Source organism: Dipodomys spectabilis, unplaced genomic scaffold (assembly GCF_019054845.1).
Source record: "Dipodomys spectabilis isolate Male_0828 unplaced genomic scaffold, ASM1905484v1 ptg000002l, whole genome shotgun sequence".
In the NCBI taxonomy this organism is placed as follows: Eukaryota; Metazoa; Chordata; class Mammalia; order Rodentia; family Heteromyidae; genus Dipodomys; species Dipodomys spectabilis.
In genome coordinates this window covers 26,920,624-26,942,719 of record NW_024870679.1, presented here as the reverse complement: position 1 = coordinate 26,942,719, position 22,096 = coordinate 26,920,624, and the positions used below count along the sequence as shown (strand labels likewise).

The window sequence follows — 22,096 nt, the reverse complement described above, 5'->3', positions numbered from 1 at the left end:
TGCTCACAATTTTGTAATCCTTAAAAGTTTTCAGATGTCTTTCAAGTGTCAGGAGGACATTTGGGAGGCTTTGCGCTCTCTCTCTCTTTCTCTCTCTCTCTCTCTCTCTTTTTCTTTTTCTTGCAGAGGAAAGTCAACCAACTGAAGTGTCTTGTGGGCAATTCCTCTGCCCTCCCCCCTTCAAATGGAGTAAGAACCCAAGGCTGATGGGTACTGCTCTCAGGATGATGCAACCTTGCTTATGATAGGCCAATCAAATCCCAGCCCATGACAAGGTGCGTTGGCACTTTATTCTTCAAGTCAGATAACCAGTAATTTGATGTTTATAATTCCTCTCTCTTTATGCCACAGACGCCTGGACTTCGAGCCTGTCTAGTTGTGACACAGAGATGAGCTGAGGGGCCAGCATCTATCTCCACAACAATGTCCATGAACAATTCCAAACAGCCAGTGTCTCCTGCAGCTGGGCTCTTTTCAAACACAACCTGCCAGATGGAAAACCGGCTTTCAGTATTTTTTTCAATCATCTTCATGACAGTGGGGATTTTGTCCAACAGTCTTGCCATTGCCATTCTTATGAAGGCTTATCAGAGATTTAGACAGAAGTCCAAAGCGTCATTTCTGCTTTTGGCTAGTGGCTTGGTAATCATAGACTTCTTTGGTCATCTCATCAATGGAGCAATAGCAGTTTTCGTATATTCATCGGATAAAGACTGGATTCGATTCAACCAATCAAATATCCTTTGCAGTATTTTTGGTATGTGCATGGTATTCTCTGGCTTGTGCCCACTTTTTCTAGGCAGTGTAATGGCCATTGAGCGATGCATTGGAGTCACAAAACCAATTTTTCATTCCACGAAAATTACATCCAAACATGTGAAAATGATGTTGAGTGCGGTGTGTTTGTTTGCCGTGTTAGTGGCTTTGCTGCCAATCCTTGGACATCGAGACTATAAAATTCAAGCATCAAGGACTTGGTGTTTCTACAAAACTGAACACATTGAAGACTGGGAAGACAGATTTTATCTCCTACTTTTTTCTTTTCTGGGCCTTTTGGCTCTTGGTGTTTCATTCTTGTGCAACGCTATCACAGGAATTACACTTTTAAGAGTCAAATTTAAAAGCCAGCAGCATAGACAAGGAAGATCTCATCATTTTGAAATGGTTATCCAACTCCTGGCCATAATGTGTGTCTCCTGCATATGCTGGAGTCCATTTCTGGTAAGAATCTGAAGTTTTGGCAGTTTCTTTTCTCCTGTGCTTATTTACACTTAGTATAAGGTTTATTGTGCCTGTCAAAGTTGTCTGGAATATCAATTTGTAAAATTCTAGTGTTTGCTCTTATACAAAACTTATTTCAACATTCGGTTCAGTTCTGGCTTAGAATTAAGCTGTTAATGACATATGTAGTTATTTTCCACCCCCTTACAGGCCTCAAATGGAAAGAAATGTGTTGCTGAAAACCCTAACCACAGTTACCTGTTTGCATGCAGTACAGTGTAGCTTTAACAGAAATAACACATTAATATGCTAAGTATGATTAGTTTCTAAAATGAGAAAAAAAGGACCAGATATAATAAATTGGATCAGAATCTAGAAAGTTCTTGTAGAAAGTGATACAGACATTATTATTGTTGTTATTATTATTGACAAGGCAAAGTAACTTCTGTGTTCTTCTAAACATGAATGACAAGAACTCAACTTCAAAGTGTAGGGAGAAGGTGGGATAACTGGAGAGTTTAGGTGAACTAGATGGGTAATTGAAGTGAACACATCACTAGTTTATTAGCTCCAAACAATGCTGATGATAAAGGGGAAATATGACTGTCAGGAGGGCCAAGATTCTTCTCATTTGCTTTCATCCCTTTGAAAAAGATTTAGTCAGCAGTCAGATGTGATCGCTTGGCCTTTTAATTCAGAGATAGAGGCTACAGATAAAGAATTAGCAGCAAATACACATCGTTCGCTTTATCTTCCAGATGGAAGACCAAAAACTTTAAGATAATATGACCTCTTCCCAATATTTTACCAAGCCATGAAGAAGAAAAAAACATCATTCTGTAGGAGGAGGTCAGCACAAATCCTGTGTTCATCACTTCTTGCATTATATCAGCAACAGAGAAGCAGGCTGGCATCCAAAGATGATGAGTACAAGTTTCACAAAGTAGAAGTGAATGAGGCAAAAGAGGAGGTGAAATAAGACAACACTGAGTCAAGACAGAGGTGTTCAAGGCTAAGGTGATGCATGAAAGTGCTAGTTAGTAACACAGTTTTCCCAGATCACAAACAGCCCTTTTATCCAAGAACTGTTGCCAGTTCTGCTTTATTAAACCATCAGATGATTTTGACATACTTATAAGTTTAATGAAGACTCCTACTGTCCAGTAGCCTGGTGTAGAGTTTGTTATATTTTGTTTTATAATGGAATCTCTTTGCTAATATTTTTTCATTACTACTTGTTTGATTGCCTTGCAATTTCAATTTAGATTTTTTTAAATTGTGAAAATACCATACAGAGGGGTTACTATTACATGGGCAAGATAATGAGTACATTTCTTATTAAGCATTGTTGCCTCCTCCTTTATTTCCCCTTACTCAATTTAGATTTTAAACTTGTTTTTATCCATGTTATTTCTAATCTGGCCAGACTGAAGGCTGTACCCAACAGAAACCAAATCTATTAACTACTGGCAACCTTCAAAGACCTACTTAGCTTAGATAAATTAAAATGAGGGTAGTTTTGTGCTTGTGACATAGTTGTTTGACTGATGAACAGAAATCTGTTTACAAACATTTGGAATAGTGTGTAGTTATTGGAGTTAGTGAAGGGAAAGTGAAAAATATGAGAAAAATGAGGCTGAGAATCTTAAAGCCATGAAGTAGTAGTTAACAAGGAAAAAAGCAATCTTAGGAGTTGAAGTAATCACTTTGTTCTATGTTTTTTTTCTGAGGGCTCTGCAAAAGAAAACTTTTAGTTCTAGCTTTCATGTTTGAAGATGTAGGAGTAATGGACTAATTCATAGGCTAAGACTATGTAGGAAGCAACATTTCAGACTCTTGCTGTGGATATTTAAAATTTATGTTTTTCTCTGATTTCCTTTCCCATATTTTTTTGATTTCTTTCCTTGTGAAAATCAGTAGTACATGTTGATTCATATTTCCAACACATTGTCTAGTAGAAAGTTTCTGTGCTTTAATTTCCTCTTTAATCATGGCAACGGATACTTCTGAAATGCTCTGAAGTGTGAAAATGAATTTGTGAGTTAGACACTGATACTCCTTGGATTGACACTTTGAGTTGTTTCAGACATTCTTTGCATTCTGAGTTTCTTTTAGCGGAGAGTTGGGTCTTTGTAGTTATTTCTGACCAAAAGATTTATAACTCTTGTGGCCTGGGCACAGGTATTTATAGGGATTCAGACGGATACAAATGTAATCCAAGTACAGAATCCAGACTTGAAAACACTAAAATAACATTCCCTCCTAATCCCTCAGTTGAGACTTGTTCCTTTTCTTAATTCAATGTTTAGGAGGATCACATGGATTTTCTGAGTCCTTATTTTCCTGCCCACCTTGTATTTTAGGCCAGCTTTGAATTTATGATCCACCTGTGTCAACCTCTGAAGTAACTGTACACCATCTGACTTAGATGTTTTTTCCCTTTTTATTTTATTTTATTTTACTTTATTTTTTTATTGTGACAATACTGTACAGAGGGGTTACAATTACATGGGCATGATAATTAATACATTTCTTATCAAGCTACATTTCTTTTTTTTTTTTTTAAATTTAATTTAATTTTATTTGTGAACATACTGTACAGAGGAGTTACAGTTACATGGGCAGGATAATGCGTACATTTCTTACCAAGCATTGCAGCCTCCTCCTTTGATCAAGCTACATTTCTTATCAAGCATTGTTGCCTCCTCCTTTGTTTCCCCTTCCCATCCCTTCCCATCCCTTCCCATCCCCCCCCCACTCTTCCCCCAGCCAAAGTTGTAAAGTTCGTTTATCTACATAACGTCTTGTATATCTCCTTGCTGCAATAGGTCCACCTGTATCCCTATTTAAACAATTGGTTTTTTCCTATCCCCTCCACAAATTATACCAACATACAAAGCAACAAAGAAATATCTTATAAATATGTTAAAAACAATAGGAAGAAAAAACCATTTGAGTACTATCTTGGAGTTCATTTCGCCTAAAATCAACTTATCTGACCGTTTCTGCTTGTCTCAGATCTATACTAGTTATTGCAAAAAAGAGAAACCATGGGACCTATGTTTCTTTGGGCCTGGCTTACTCCACTTAATATAATTTTTTTTCCAAGTCTTTCCATTTCCTAACAAATGGGGAAATGTCATTCTTTCTGATGGAGGCATAGCATTCCATTGTGTATGTATACCACATTTTCTTGATCCATTCATCTACCTAGGGGCGTCTGGGTTGGTTCCATATCTTAGCTATGATAAATAATGTTGCCATAAACATAGTTGTGCTGGTAGCTTTAGTATGGTATTCTTTGTGATCATTTGGGTAAATGCCTAGAAGTGGGATTGCTGGGTCATAGGGGAGCTGTATGTGGAGTCTTTTGAGGAACTTCCATACTACTTTCCAAAGTGGTTGAACAAGTTTATACTCCCACCAACAATGTGGTCAGATTCCTTCTGTCCACATCCCCTCCAGCATCTGTTGTTATTAGAATTCTTGATTATAGCCATTCTAACTGGGGTGAGGTAGTATCTCAATGTTGTTTTGATTTGCATTTCTTTTATGGCTAGAGAGGTTGAGCATTTCTTCATGTGTCTATTTGCCATCCTTCTTTCCTCTTTCTTTAGCCCACTTATTTATTGGGCAGTTGTTTCTTTGAGGATTTGTTTGTTTTTTCACTTTTAAAGTGTGACTGAAACAAAACGTTTAAATTCCTGTAGATGTACAGTAATGATGACAGCTTCCAGATCAATGTATTACTTTACATCCTGTGCCTTTTCTGTGTATTTGGTGAGATGGCAGGATTTGTCATGTGGATGAACATTTACACACAGTTTGACCTGCTGTCTTTTCCTGGCTTCAAACTGAATCAAAGGTAGAGGTGTATGCCTGCAAGGAGAAGTGACTAAAGTGTAGATGGTGTTGTCTGTGTTTGAGGAACAAGGAACATGTGTGTCAAAGTTTGTCAAGAGTAGTAGAATTTTAAATCTACTTAATTGATATGTAACTGCATACTTTATTAATTTTCATGTGGTTCTTTATTATGTAGGTAGAATTATTATCATTTTTCATTTGCATGCTCTCTGTAGTAAACCTTAAATTTTTTTGAATAGTTTTGCAGAAAAATGAGTTTATATATTACTGTTCTAAGTGCTTTTCTTTTTTTCTTTTTTGGTGCTGGTCCTGAGGCTTGAACTCAGGGCCTGAATGCTGGCCCTGAGCTTTTTTGTTCAAGGCTAGCATCCTACCATTTGAGCCATGGTGCTACTGTCAGCTCTTTGATAGTTAATTCAAGATGAGAGTCTCATGGATTTTCTTGCCTGGGCTGACTTCAAACCATGACCCCCCAGATCTCTGGCTCTGTAGTTTACCAGTTAAACAAAGCAATAAATACTTCTTGACTGTTTGACTGTAACTTAAGTTGTATGAATGTCAAAAGGTTGGAAATGATTGACCAGAATATGTATTCTGAGTTTTGTAAGTAAGAGGCAAATGCTGAAACTGAATGATAGTTTTAATATGTTTTCTAGGTCATGAATTGTAAATTTATGAGCTATGAACTTTTAGCTGTCTTTTAGATTGTCATATGTTCATTTTACCATTGCTTCAGGACTACGGGATCATTTTTAATTAAAAAATATAAAGAAAATAAAGAGTGCAGTAATTTCTTATGTAATTCAATTTATTCAAAAATGTGTTCTTACAGGGCACTGGTGGCTCAGGCCTGTAATGCTAGCTACTTAGGAGCCTGACGGTCTACTTAGGAGGCTACTTAGATCCCAGGATCACGGTTCAAAGCCAGCGTAGAAGGAAAGTCTGTGAAACTCTTATCTCCAGTAAAAACAAAAAACAAAGTACAAACAAACACCATTTATAATATTATTTCTTTGTTGCTTTGTATGTCCCTCCCCCACAGTGTAACCCCCGCTTTCACTATATTTGATGTCAGTATAACATGTGGAGGAGACGGGGACAAACAAGTCGTTTAAGGATTCAGGTGGACCTGTTGCAACAATGAGAAGTACAAAATGTCATGTCAAAACCAGCTTTACAATGTCGGTGGGGGGGAGGGAGGGGGGGTATGATTGGGTGGGGGGGAGGGGGGAGGCTGGGAAGGGAGGTGAAGGGTAAACAAAGGAGGAGGCTGCAATGCTTGGTAAGAAATGTATGCATTTTCCTGCCCATGTAATTGTAACCCCTCTGTACAGTATGTTTTCAAATAAAATAAAAAAAAAAAAAAAAGAAAACCAGAAGTGGCGCTGTAGCTCAAGCAGTAGAGCGCTTGCGTTTAGCTGAAGAGCACAGGGACAGCACCCAAGCCCAGAGTTCAAGCTCCACCACTTGTGTTCTCTTGAAAATGTTAAGTTAGAATTTGTTTTTTTCTAAGGTTGTCATATGTATGTTAATATTTCTAGTCTAGGTAGTTAAATATCATTTTGTCACTGGGTGATTTTCAGATACTTATTGCAAAATTGGAAGATTAATTGAACTTTGACTGAAGTTTCTAAAGGTATTGACTCATAATGACCAAGTCTCAAAGACCTATTGGTGTCTAATGAGCGGCAGAACAATTTAGAGTGCTTTGAGTATTAAGTGAAGATCATTCTCTTATTACCATATTTAAAAACAATGTAACAGGAACCTGTGCATTTCTGTGTTCCTCCCTCAACACTATAGGATATTGAATGGATGTTCATTGGTATGTTTTAATGAGAAGAAAAAATGGAAATTGCACATACATGTTCATGTATGTTACATGAGTATTTGTGTGTAGTCTTGTACATACATAAGTAGTATGCATATATGTATTTACAGTACAAATAGAAAGTATTATATGTATGTATATATACATACAATAGTTAAAATTTCTCCAAATTAAAAAAATAACTAATTAGCCATTGGTTTTGTTTACAGCAAATAAGATGGCATCTATTAAACTTAAAACAATGGTCCTTGTAGTTTTAGTTCAGATTTTGGAAAAGAGGTCTCTCGGGTTTATAGTTGAATTGCTGCTGTTTTTAAAAGCAACATTATACAACTTGTTTTGGCTGGGTTCTCTTTTTTTTTTTAATTTAATTTTATTTTATTTGAGAACATACTGTACAGAGGGGTTACAATTACATGGGCAGGATAATGCATACATTTCTTACCAAGCATTGCAGCCTCCTCCTTTGTTTACCCTTCACCTCCCTTCCCAGCCTCCCCCCTCCCCCCACCCAATCATACCCCCCCCCCCCCACACCGACATTGTAAAGCTGGTTTTGACATGACATTTTGTACTTCTCATTGTTGCAACAGGTCCACCTGAATCCTTAAACGACTTGTTTGTCCCCGTCTCCTCCACATGTTATACTGACATCAAATATAGTAAAAGCGGGGGTTACACTGTGGGGGAGGGACATACAAAGCAACAAAGAAATAATCTTATAAATGCGTTAGAAACACATGCATGAAAGAAACAAAAACATTAAAATACATATTTGAGGGTTCGTTTTCCTAACATCACATTATCTGACTTTTTCTGCTTGACTCATACCTATACTAGATATTGCAAATAGGGGAAACCATGGGACCTATGTTTCTTTGGGCCTGGCTTACTTCACTTAATATAATTTTTTTCAAGCCTTTCCATTTCCTAACAAATGGGGAAATGTCATTCTTTCTGATGGAGGCATAGAATTCCATTGTGTATATATACCACATTTTCTTGATCCATTCATCTACTGAGGGGCATCTGGGTTGGTTCCATATCTTAGCTATAGTAAATAATGCTGCAATAAACATAGTTGTGCTGGTAGCTTTAGTGTGGTCTTTTTTGTAAACATTAGGGTAAATGCCCAAAAGTGGGATTGCTGGGTCATAGGGGAGTTCTATGTGAAGTCTTTTGAGGAACCTCCATACTGCTTTCCAAAGTGGTTGAACAAGTTTACATTCCCACCAACAATGAAGTAAGGTTCCTTTCTGTCCACATCCCCTCCAGCATCTGTTGTTGTTAGAGTTCTTGATTTTTGCTGTTCTAACTGGAGTGAGGTGATATCTCAATGTTGTTTTGATTTGCATTTCTTTTATGGCTAGGGATGTTGAACATTTCTTCATGTGTCTATTGGCCATCCTTCTTTCTTCTTCAGAGAAGCTTCTCTTTAAGTCTTTCACCCACTTACTTATTGGGCAGTTGTTTCTTTGAGGATTTGTTGTTGGGTGGTTTAATTTTTTGAGTTCCAAGTATATTTTAGATATGAGACCCTTGTCTGTTGTATGGCTAGTAAAGATCTTCTCCCAATCCGTGGGCTTTCTATTGATCTTGCTAGCTATGTCATTTGCCCTGCAGAAGCTCTGCAACTTTATGCAATCCCATTTGTCCAACCTTTCTTTGATTTGTTGTGTTTCCGGATCTCTATTCAGAAAATTTCGGCCTGAGCCGAGGAGACCCAGGGTTTCTCCTATTCCATCCTGTAATGTTTTCAGAGTGTCTGCTTTGAGTTCAAGGTCTTTGATCCATTTGGAGTTGATTCTGGTGCAGGGTGATATATAAGGATCTAGCTTTAGTTTTCTACATGTAGTTAACCAGTTTTGCCAGCACCATTTACTGAAGAGGCTGTCTGTCTTCCATTCTATTGTTTTAGCTCCCTTATCGAAGATTAGATGGCTATAGGTCTGTAGGTTCATTTCTGGGTTTTCAATTCTATTCCATTGGTCCTGAGGTCTGTTCTTATGCCAATACCAAGCTGTTTTGATTACTATGGCTTTATAGTAGAGTTTGAAATTTGGTATTGATATTCCTCCAGCAGTGTTCTTTCCGTTGAGGAGAGTTTTTGCTATTCGGGGTCTTTTATTGTTCCATATGAATTTTTGGATTGCCTTTCCTTGAAGAATGAGGGTGGAATTTTGATAGGTATTGCGTTGAATTTGTAGATAACCTTGGGAAGTATTGCCATTTTCACGATGTTAATCTTTCCAATCCAGGAGCATGGGAGGTTTTGCCATTTTTTAAGTTCTGTGTTGATTTCTTTTTTCAAGATTTTAAAGTTTTCATCATAGAGGTCCTTCACTTCTTTAGTTAAGTTAATTCCTAGGTATTTTATTTTTTGTGAGGCTATTACGTTGCTTTCCTAATTTCAAGAAATATTCTTTTTTTTTTTTTTGTCGGTCGTGGGGCTTGAACTCTGGGCCTGGGCGCTGTCCCTCAGCTCTTCAGCTCAAGGCGAGTGCTCTACCACTTGAGCTACAGCGCCACTTCCTTCCCTGGGTTCTCTTGTGAAGAGGGAGCATCTTTTTGTTGGGATTATGAAGCCATAGTGAAGTTGTCTGCATACAGGTTCTATTGACATCTGGGTTTTGCTTCTATGAAGCAACTCAGATACAGAACACAAAGTTCACATCAGACATAAAGCCAATGCATAGTCAAATGATAACAGAGTTTTATTTGTGGGAGTTCAGGCTGCTTTCTCACATTTGGGTGGGCATGGAGTAGGTCACCTGGCGTCAGTGAGAGTATCAGGTGAGAAATGGTTCTGGGAGAATTGACAGCACATCCCGACTCTGTCCTGTCATTGTCCTGACCGGAACACACTCCTCTGACATTCCTGTGGCTTTCTTACTTCCTATTTTCTGGTGGCTTAGATATCATCACCTGATTTAGGCCATCTTAAATAATGCCCTTTCCTTTCTTCTCTGTTCCTCTGTTTTCTTTTCCTTCTAATATTTAGTAGTATCTTAGTAGAAAATGGGTATATAATTTTGGCTTATGTGGTTATTGTTTGGTTTTTGCCCCTTGCATGAAAGCTTCTTCAAGAGGAGCCCTTGTGGATTGCTTTATCCCCAGTTCTTAGAACAATGTTGGGCACATGCACATGTCATAAGTAGTTGTTAACTGAATCTCAGGTAATGGACAGCTTGTTCCATGACTGCACTTGTCTCTACTTTGGGTTCACTCTGAAGGGAGATCAACACTTGTTTGGTAGGGTTAGGAACATCCTCCTTGCCCTCAATGTGATCTTTATTTCTCAGTAGACCCCCCATTGAGAGGCAGTATATGAATATTTTTAATAATTTCGATTTTTTTTTATTGGAATTAGAGAGCTCTGATTAGGAGAAAGTCTCTGTTCAGAGGATTTCTAAGGAGACTCAGGGAAAACCCTGGAATTCTGAAGTTTGAGTTTGGGCTAGAATTTGTGTAATAAATTCCATAGATAAACTAGGCTTGATATTTTATTTTTATGATCTTACCGTAATTTGATTGTGTGGCATTTCCTTTGTTAGTCTCAATAGTCCTCAGTGGTGAAGTTTAATGTTGTTTGTATTTTAGTTTCTAAAGATAGTGGGCCATTAGTCAATGTGTGTTGAATGAATAAACTAATAAACCAATTGCTGGGTAGGAAGTATTGAGGCAAAGGAAAATATTGGGCAATAGAAATTCAGATTAATTTTTCCCAATAGTCTTAGTCTTGCCTTTTTACTATGAACACATATTTTTTCATAATGTATTTACTTTTTATTGGCCAAAAGGAGGACATTAAGATTTTGAAGATGTTGCATATTCATTGTCAGAAAACAAAATTTTGACACAACATGTTGAAATTTGCCTGAGAGTTGAGCTTGGTAATATTATGAGTTCACGAGCAGATTGAATGAATAGATGGATATATCCATGGATCTATGGATGTACGCATATATATCTGTCTCAATGGTATTGTCAATGAAATGAAAAAGTTAGCTACCTTTTATATTTGTGAATGTTAATTCCGAAAAGCCTAATGCATCTTTATAGTGGGCCTGGTAGCAACCCATAGAGATCTCCCTTTGGGTGAGTTTTCCTTGGTGAAATTTTCTTCAGCTGGGAGTAGCTGCTTGCACATACTCTTATCATTCATTCTATGTGCAGGGAGTATGCAAAGCATGTGTGCCTTACGTTACTTGGGACATTTCAGAAGGGCACTTCATGCTGAGCTATCTGCTGAGGGCTCTCATTGCATCTACTCATGGTTCTGCTGCTGTTCAATCCTGATGCTTCTCACTGTATCCCAGGCTCTGGAAAGCATCCTGAGTGCAGTTCTCTGTCTGAAGGTCAGTTTCCTGAATAGCATGGTTTAGAAAGATGGCTTAGAACTCTGTTGATAACTTGTCTACAGAGCATTTATAGCTAGGCTTAGAACATGATTAGAAAAACATATGTTTGAACCTTGTATCTGCATTTCCCTCCATGAGAGTAGATAGTATAAAAAAAGAAGGGCAACTATGAATTAGAATTGACTCTGTTAGGTTGAAAAATTATACCAAAATCTATTGCTTAAAAAGAGCATGGTGGTCAGGAATATTTTGTTATTTTAAGCTATTTACTCTTGGCAAAATATGACTTCCTGTTTTTAGCGAAAAAGACATAAAAATGCTCAAAGATGTCATAGATGTGGAGACAACATTTACAAAACATTATTTGGTTGGTGTACGTATAAACAAATCAGAAACATGTGGCATATATTTATACCCTCATGGGTATAAAAATTTGATTTATTGTGTTTGGGGCTTTTTTTATGACGCCCTAACACATTTGAGGAACAATTCAAGATGATGGTGTGATGGTGTGCCTGAAATCTCCCTGGGTTACCAGTTTTACTATGATTTGCCTACACTTATTTTTATAGGAGGTATAGTCAATGCATTCCTTCTCTGTTTGGTTTGGATTGCTTTTAGAGCCGCATGAATTGGACCTTAGTATAGGAATGTTGTGTATTTATATTCAGAGAAAGCTTCAGGAGAATTTTTTTTTGGTCAAAGTAAACATACCTTTCAAAGGTTATCTAAACTTGTCACTCTGTTCTCTGTCTTGGGTGTAATACCGTAGAGGAGTGAATAAGGTTGTGGTTTATACACACAGGGGGGTGGCTGTCTTTACTCCCCTTCAGCTACTGGAACCCCAAATAAAATTCAGACTATGGAATGTTGAGATGGAGTGTGGTTGTGGTTGTGATGGTGAAGGAGACAGGGACAATTAGGTTAAATGAAAGGGATTATTTTAGCTTTATGTGCACTGTCTCGTCAATTCCCTTGATAACAGTGTAAGCCATTCAGACACAGGCTGGGAAGATGAACCTCAGATTCTTTACTACTCAACTATGATTTTGGAGTTACTCTAAGCTTGCACATCTGTGAACTGATTATAGTAGTAGTACTTAATCAGAGATACTATTACATTAGATGACTTGGCTTTCTTAAAATCTCATAACAGCATGATTACCACATAGTAAATTCACAGCAAAATCTAAAAACACTATAAACATTATTGCTATTGCCTACCATCTTGACCAAAAATAATCCTCGGTATTTCACTCAGATGTTTTTAATTATCTTCTCCATTAACAGGAATTGGTTGTGGGGGAAAAGGATGAGGCACTGAGCTTCAGAAAGTTTTCCTGGCCATTTTCAATTGAATTTTCTGGTTATTGCTCCTTATTTCATCTGATCAGTTGTAAAGATGGGCCCTTCCAACTTGTTCTAGTCATTTTTTCTAGTAATTTTTACATATAGTCATTATAAACTTATAAATTATTAATTTGTAGATGATTGTTAAAATTAGCAAGTGTAGTTAAAATTAGAAAAAATTGTTAAGATCACTGGGCATTATGCTTAGGACTGAGTGGTACCAGGGAGTAAAAGCTAAAACTCTTTTCCGAAGGAGTTTATAACTTAGGGAAGTAAATAATGTAAGATACTAGCTCTTAGAGAGATGCTATAGTATATTAGTTGAGTCTGAGTTCAAGTCCTATTTCTTGCACTTGCAAGCATATGACTCAAAGCACTTTGTTCTTGTATTTTTTATGTGTAAAATAATTTAGTAATAGTACTCTATATAGATTTGATGTGTATTAATATATGTGAAACATTTAAAAGTGTCAGATACATAGTAAGAACCATTGGTTTCACTTATTATGCTATTACTGTGACTGTGGCTATTACTATTAAATAGCAATGATACAATGATACGATGAAATAACCAGACACTTTGAAAGTATTTAATAATGAATAATGGATGTTGCAGAGAGAAGCTGTCACTTCTAATTCAGAGATTCACAAGTAATTACTTGTTAATTGATTTGGCATACTTATTGAGCACCTCTCATGCATCTGGCAGTGTGCTACATGCTAAAATAATCATTATGACTTAACTGTTCATAATATTTAAGACTTTAATCAACAGTACTTGTAGAAAATAAGATGTGTGTTGGAAGCTGAAACATGAAGATTCTATTGTAACTTGTCTATTCTGTTATGAATGTTTGTGAATGAAATTTTTTGACTGTTTATAAAAGGTAAATGTCCTAAAGGATACCTTATAGTAAAATAACTATTTGAAATGTAATACAAAGTCAAGTAATAAAGTTGTACAAACCAAGGAAAGAATAGATATAATGTACATAAGTCCTAGTGGTAGAAACTTTGCAGATATTTCTAACCTCTACTTGTGTCCTCCTTTTCCTTCTCCTTCCACTTTTCATATGAGGTGAATATAATCATTTGCATTTCCTTAGTCTTGATTGGAAAGAGGGTAGGGTATTAATTGCTGACTAAGAATAAACACAAAGGTGGAGCTTAGGACGAGCCCAAAGGTATAGGATGAAGTATTAAATAACACTGTTGAAGCAGCAACAGAAACAGTAGGTATTATTTTATATTCTTTTATTTTGGTATGTTTTCCATTTATATTCATAGCAGAGGAGCAGAAAAGAGAAGAGAAAACAAAAATCACAGGAATGACTGAGAGATAGAATGCAGAGATGAGAAATTGTGCTTTTGTGTTTTAGGAATCTCCTTCACAACTTGGCTGCTTTTTGTTGTTCTTCAATGTTTTCAGTTGCTTTTTGGTTTCTTTCCTGGAATTTATAGCTATTATTTGAGTGAGGGCTGGTTCTAAAGAGGTTTTTGCTTTCCCATATTGGAATGGAACACCATACTTGGATTTAGATTCAGATCTTTAATTTTTCTTGGAAATACTGGAGGTTTGAACTCAGGGTTTCTCACTCACTAGCCTGTCCTGATACTGCTGAACCATGCCTCCAGCCCTGATTTTAAAGGGACTTCATTTAATCATACAGTCTTACTTCCAAATAGGACACATATCTGAGATGTGATCCAATTACTTTAGCTTATTTTTAGGTTTATCATTATTGCTGAGATTACAATGGTGCACCACTGCATCCAGCTTCCCTCCTATGGATTCAGAGTCTTTTCATAATCTTCCCAATCTTAGCTTAGAAGTGCCACTGCACTCAGTTATGGTTTGAGAAGTGTTCAATGGCCTTGAACTCTGATCTCATTTGTATGCAGCTAGCATTAGAGTTGTGAGTCACCAGTGTCTGTCTCCTTTTTCTTTCACATCTCTTCGTTTAAAATGATTTCTGATATTTTCAGAAGCTCCATGATAGAATGACCTGTGTCTGTTCTGCTGGTCATTGTATTTACAGGGCATAGTACCTGTAACTGATTAATATCAATTACAATTTGTTAACTGTTGAAGAGAATGAGTTTCATAAACACACTACAAACAGCAATTTTCACAGACTTCGATCTTTTGCTTAATTTGATTAATTAGTTTTGGAACTTCCATCTGATTCTGTTGTCTATTGTCCTCTAATTCTAATGTTTATTATTTTGATTATTTCTAGATTTCCTGAAATATGAAGTTAGTCTTATAATGTGAAGAATATAAACAAATTCTATGTTTGAATACATCCTTTGTTTGTTCAATAGTTTGTTGGCTATTTAATTTCCTTTTTCTCTTTCCTTTTTCCTTTGCTCCCTCCCTCCCATTCTTCCTTCTTTCCTTGGTTATATAGGGGTTGAACTCAGGGCCTTGTGTTTGCCAGCCACAAGCTTTACTATTTAACTTGTGCTCTCAACTCTAGATTATTGAATTCTTGCATTAGATTTGTTTCCCTTAAGTAACTTGTTAACCTTATTTTCTTCATCTAGTTCAATAACATAAATATAATTATTTTTCTTCCTAGATGGTTGGTTGTAGGATTAGCCTTAAAAATATTTTGATGTGAAAAAAAAATTTTTTTTGGGTCCGGTCGTGGGGCCTGAACTCTGGGCCTGGGAGCTGTCTCTCAGCTCTTCAGCTCAAGGCTAGCGCTCTACCACTTGAGCCACAGTGCCACTTCCAGCTTATTTCTTTTTTTGCTTATGTGATGCTGAGGAATTGAACCCAGGGCCTCAGTCATGCAAGGCAAGCGCTCTACCACTGAGCCACCTTCCCAGCCCTGATGTGAAAATTTTGTTACTTTTTTTTTTGATGGGTCGTGGGGCTTGAACTCTGGGCCTGGGCACCATACCTAGCTCTTTAGCTCAAGGCTAGCTCTCTACCACTTGAACCACGGTGCCACTTCAGGTTTTCTGGTTGTTTATTGGAGATCCTCAGATCTCAGCCTCCTGAGTAGCTAGGATTACAGGCATGTGCCTGGCTTTTTGTTACTTTTTTTACTTGCACTCAGCATCTCTCTCTTAATCTGTCTTAATGGTATTTTAACTTCAGACAAGTTTTTTTTTTTCTGTTTGAATTTCTATCTACTTATTCTTCCTTTATGAAATACTATGAAAAAGATTTGTGCTTAACATAGTTTTTGTTCTTTTCTACAAAAATTTCAGCAGTAGGTATATAAAGAAGTTTAATGTCCTTTTTAGTTACTTTCTGTATTTTGAAATTTGTTAATATCAATTTTCTCCTGGTATGTGACTGGAAACTTCATGGCTTTGTAACCTCTTACTGTACATGTTACTACAGTCCAGTTACCTGGTGTACTGCCATCCCAATTCATCCTAATCCTGGTAAGAAGTGTGTAGCAGCTGTGAATACTTCACCACACCAAAGATAGCCTGGGGATGAGTCATAGTCCCTTTCAGAGTATGCCAGCTCTATTCCACTGGGCATGCTAAGGAGTTCAAATATTCCTGTTTCCTATGTCTGAGTTGCCTCAATTCTGTCTTCTCTTTGCCAGAGTTGGCAGGCATATATGGCTCTTAAAATTTGGGCAGGACAAAAGCAAAATGTGAAGTTTGATTATTTCTTAACTGAAGAGGTCATTGTCATTATTACTTTAAGGCATATTACTGGGTTGTGGGTGTGGCTCAAGGGGTAGAGCACCTATTGGAATGTAGACAATCTTGAGTTAAACTTCAGTATTGGGGGAAAAAAATCCAACCAACCAGATAAACAACCCTCCTAATAATATTCAAAGTAAATTATAAAATTGGCCTTAAAGGAAAATTAATCTAGTATGCTTGCATTATAGTTTTGTCTATGAAATAGGGAAATGAATGATAGAGGCAATTCTTTTGATTCAATTTGACTTTTAATTTGTACTGTTGAGGTGTTTTAGTCATTTGATATAACCTAAGATGTGTTCAGTGCTGGGTTAATGGATTACAGCATTATTCAAGCTGAAGAAGTAGAGATTTTATTTCCTTTTCCCTTATGACCTCAGTCCTTCTTTAACTGGCTCCAAAACTTTCGACATTTAAAAGTTAATACATAGAGCAATTTTTTAAAATTTCGAATTTGCTGCCAGCATCCTGACAGCTGCTTTAATTTTGATAATTAATAAAGTATGAGGTTAAATGAAAAGAGGGCAGATAGAAAAGTATGACAAGATCAGTTATGCACAGTCTCAGGATTTTGACCACAGTGGTATTCACTGCCTATAACTGGCTTCTCCAAGGTCTGCCACAATTTAAGTTTGTCATTGCTCATGACCTATGCATTGGGATGAAACTTCTGAGATTATTTCCCCTACAATATTCTCAGGGTCTACTTAAATCAGAAATGTACCTTTGGGGAAAAACTAGATTAAAATTGCATAGCTAATGGAAGACCTATCTGTATGTCTTCTTATTCATCATTTACTTGTATAAAATTTAGTCCAAAATTATAATGGATACAGCACCTGATAATCTCTGTCATTATGCTTGTATTCATTGTAGTGAGTACAGACTTCATTTCTGATAGTTTAATCTTCATATGCTTCTATAAGAATATACTTTTGTGACTGATAATTCCACATCTTTCCTATGTGCTATCCTTGAATAAGAAATAGTATTAGTATTTGACATACTAAATAATAAAAGCACACACAATCTTTATAAATGCTGGTACGTTTTGAAGCTGTTACAGGTTAAATGGTGATTCTCTTCTCTGCTGCAAGTCCCAAGATGGCTAAGGTAGAATTTTATTTCTAAAGAATATAAAGAATTGTTGGTGGACTCCCTAGCCTTGGATTTTTCACCGGAACACTAAAAAAAAAAAAAAAAGAATTGCTGCTGCAAATCAAGGAATTTAGCAAATTGTTTTAAGTGCATGGCATTTAGAAGATAGCTCTGCCTTATCATGAGTCCCTCTAACCTTATAGCAGGATGAGCTGTGAGTGTGTCAAGGCCATTTTGCTGGGTGGTAATGAAGGTAGCTATCTGTCTAAGAGTAATTTCCATGGAGTTTTTTCTTCTAATTAACCACTTCAGGTTTATCTCGGCAAGTTAAATAGACAAAATATAAGTGCCAATCTGCTGTTAGATAGTTACAGACTAATATGGATTTCCATGTTAGGAAACCCCTTTATGTATGGCTATGAAGAGGAAAGAGTACCATGTTTTACCTCTATCAACACCTTATCTCCAATTCCTCCTTTGATAGGCTTGTGTCTTGATGTCAGAAAAGATAAACCACAATTCTTGTGAATTTGTTGATTTGTTTTACTTGATTGTCAAAACCTCAAGCTCAACTCAGTCCAGCTCTTTTTTTTTTTGGTCAGTCGTGGGGCTTGAACTCTGGGCTTGGGTGCTGTCCCTGTGCTCTTCAGCTCAAGGTGAGCACTCTACCGCTTGAGCCACAGCTCCACTTATAGTTTTCTAGTGGTTTTATTGGAGATAAAAGTCTCACAGACTTGGGCTGGGAAGGTGGCTCAGTGGTAGAGCGCAATGCCTTGCATGCCAGAGGCCCTGGGTTCGATTCCTCAGCACCACATAAGCAAAAAGAAAAAAGCTGGAAGTGGCGCTGTGACTCAAGTGGTAGAGCGCTAGCCTTGAGTTGAAGAGCTGAAGGACAGCGCCCAGGCCCAGAGTTCAGGCCCCATGACTGGACCCAAAAAAAAAAAAAAAAAAAAAAAGTCTTACAGACTTTCCTGCCTGGGCTAGCTTTGAACTGTGATCTTCAGATCTCAGCCTCCTGAGTAGCTAGGATTACAGGCGTGAGCCACCAGTGCCTGGCTTCCTTGGGGCTTCTTGACCTGATGAATAGCAATCTTGATCTAAAGAATAGCAATTAGTTAGAAGGAATATGTCACAGTGGTTTCTGAATAATACCCTGTGTTTTTAAATACTGACTAAAGCTATAGATCCTAAGAAGGCCTGAAAAAATTACCTGGTACTATCCATCCCCTAGGAGGGTCAAAGCACTCTCAGCAAATTTCAGCTTGAAGGATGAAGATCTTTATTTTGGAATTAACTTCAATTTTCCTGTCTTCTGAAGTTAGTCTATGTAGGAAACAGTTGGCCACCTTCTTTTGTGAATAGATGGAGAAATATTTGCCTTCTGGCCTCTTCACTCAAAGGCAGACCTATCCTACCTGCCTGAAGAGAAGGTTACTGCACGGTTGATGGGGACATTCTATTCTTATTTTAATTTTTTTATTTTTTGACATTCTGTTCTTACAGCTATTCTTACAAATGTATTTGTGATCTGTATCTAAACAATCATAGCATGTTACATTGATTCAAATCTGTTGTCTTATTAGAGGATGAAGGAATGCCTTCCCTCCCTCTCTCCTTCCTTCCTTCCTTCCTTCCTTTTTTCCCTCCCTCCTTCCCTCCCTCCCTCTTTCTTTCTTTCCTTCCTTCCTTCTTTCTTTTTTTTTCTTGTAGTATTCTTCAAAAAAAGTATTCTTTTGATATCTTTGAATCTCTCTCTTTTCAGGATAAACTATAATACTCCATTCTATCTACTCATAGTTTTGTACTGTTTGTTTTGTGTGTCTCATCTGTCTAGTAAATAGAGGCCTCCTTAGTGACAGAGCCAATGGCATATGTTTCTACTCTGTTTCCTTCAGTGCCTAGTACACTGCTTGGAAAGGTTCAAGGAAAATGCAGCTCATTCTTTAGAGTCCTTTAATCACAAATGAAATTAGGTAATCAAACAACATCCTTATGGTTATGGTAATTAAACGCACATGAATGTCATGTAAGGATTTTATCTTTTGAAAAAAATTCATATATAAATGAAGTATAATAATAGAACTGTAAATGTAGTGATCATTTTAAATTTAAAGGTCTTGCTTACAAGTGTTATTTTCTGGTTTAATAATTAATTAGTTTAAATTAGTTAAAAAAACCTACATACATATCTCTTGCATATAGCCCTGTACACTAGACAGGATAAAGTGCTCTACAGAAGTTAACCCATTGAATACTCATGACATTTTCTCTTGTATATCTTCGCACATGCAAAACATTTATGACTATGTTCAGAAGGTTTACTTAAAGGTTATAGTCCTATAACATCAGACATTATATGCATTTTGTATCATGAACAGTTACAAAACATTTTCAGCAGTGAATTTTATCTGAAATTTTAGTTGAAAGTTGAAATGTCTTCAGATGGAAGCCAAGATTCTTTTGACATGAGGAAAACACAAATGTATTAAGTTGGCTATGATTTGAAAAGAACAATAAATATAATTAAAAGGAAGATTGTTTTATACTCTGATATTGTACTGACAGAGACCTGATTCAAAGGGTTACCTTCAAACGCATTTAATTAAAAGGTTGTCTTCAAGAAGGTTTTTTTCCAAAAATTAATTTTGACTTCTTTTTTCTCTCTGGAGCATTAATAATTCCTATTCTTCTGTTCCCTATCTAATTTATTGAGGTAAATTTGAAACGTAAACAAATAGATCTATTAGCTGGTGCTGAGTACTAAAATTAAAATAAAATTTGGTATCATTTTATATTTCTTTATATATATGTGTGTGTATATATATATATGTATGTATAGGTATATACATAGCGAAAATACAGTACAGAGGGGTTACAATTACATGGGCAAGGTTAGTACATTTTTTTTTATTTTAACACTTTTTTATTGTGAAAATACTGTACAGAGGAGTTACAATTACATGGGCAAGATAACAAGTACATTTCTTATCAAGCATTGTTGCCTCCTCCTTTGTTTCTCCTTCCCATCCCTTCCCATCTCCTCCCCTCCCCCGCCTCATTTTATATTTCTTTGAGAAGTTTTTCCCTCCTCTGTCATTGAAAGGTTAAAGTTCCATCCAGAGGAGATCAGCCACTGCCTGCTGAGTGTTCTGAGAGGATCAGTCAGACTTTGATTAAAAGCAGAAGAGGTCAGGAAGAGTTAGTTTCAGAACTATGATTTCAACAAAGCAATTTTTTTGTGTGTGTGTTCATCTGTCACTGAACATTCTGTTTACTATCCCAAATGTCTTGCAAAATCTGATGGTTTTGCTGTCAGGACACTACTGTTTGCAATCATACCCAGCCATATTTGTGTCTAGAGTCCTAGATTTTTTTGAGACAGCCAAAGATATGGCATTGGTGAGAATGCACCATAAAAATGATCAAAACACATAAATAAATGCAATATACTCAGAGATATTGTTTCACTTATTTAGCACTTTTCTTGGGTATTCAGCATTTTTCTTGTCAGATGGTGTTCAAGGTATTCAAGGTGTTCAAGGTTGGCAGTATCTTTTTTTCCTGGAGATTCAATTTCTCTGCAGGTGGTGGTAGCAGAGGGCTAGGGCAAGGATAGATAAGAGGCAAACAAAAAATTAGCAGGATGATTTCAAACAGTGAAAGTGTTATGACTGAGGTTTTGGTTGATCAAATACAGCTTGATGGGGAGCTTAGCTTTGTATATCCAAAAGAAATCAGACTGGTGTTTAGACTGAGGTAAGACTAGAATCAAAGCTCAAAGATAGGGATGAGTTTCTTGTAATGAGAGACAAAGGAATATCATTAACAGAAGGAAGTTGGGCCCTGGGAAAGGTGAGTAGGATTTGAACATACAGAAGATTGGGGTTAGATTTTCTAGGACTTTAAAAGCCATGAGGAGTTTGCATTAAACTTTGTTTGGAAGCTAATAAAAAGATAGATATAAGTGGATAAGTGATTAAAGGTCATTTTGGCTGCTGGATAGAAAATTGATTCTGATGAAATAGGTTATAACAGAAATTCTTTGCTGAAAATTTCATTTGGTACATGAATAATAAACAAATTATACCTCTAGAACTTACGTTGGAAAGTAAAACACCATTAAATTCTCCTTAATGCTTAGAAAATTGCTGAAAAATGTTAAATAATAGTTACTTTATTCGGATGGACTTTTATTTGGTGGAGAATATGTAGTTTTCCCTCTGTATGTTGTTTTATTTGTGATGAAGTATTTGTCTTTATTACTCTTTATTTTTGTAATTATTTTGAATAACCTGGTATGCACAAAAAATAAGTAATATAATGATTTAGTTACAAATGGTTCTCTGTTTCTGGATTTAAAGTACCCTAATAATTTATTTGAGTTCCTCTTGTAGTTTTGCATTTGCCTACTAAAAACTGTTACTAGGCAACTATTGTATGATTTATGCTGCTTATATAACACTTGATTTATGCGGCATCACCTTGTATCAATGAGGTGACTCCAGAGCATGACTATGATCACACAAAACCAATCTCCTTAGTCCTTAGTCTATTGTATTATGAAAAAGTCATTTAAAATCTATATGAGTTTCAATTTTAACTTCTGTAAAATATGCATAGTACGATTTATTCAGATACCATGCATTTTCACGTGATGTATGCAGTAAAAGGTATTGTGTGTTTGTTATTACTA

The 22,096-nt window shown here is 36.5% G+C and overlaps 1 protein-coding gene across 3 annotated transcripts in view; it reads left to right on the top strand.

Moving 5' to 3' along the window:
• Window positions 1-22,096, top strand: part of Ptgfr (prostaglandin F receptor) — a 44,687-nt gene that overhangs the window by 1,197 nt on the left and 21,394 nt on the right. For 2 of the 3 annotated variants that reach the window (XM_042679295.1, XM_042679314.1), the window contains exon 2: window positions 352-1,221. In XM_042679295.1, the coding sequence (XP_042535229.1) occupies window positions 424-1,221 (798 nt within the window). In that variant the 5' untranslated portion in view covers window positions 352-423. Of the gene's footprint in view, window positions 1-155; window positions 276-351; window positions 1,222-22,096 lie in introns of those variants that run through there. The other variant, XM_042679305.1, reaches the window with a different exon arrangement.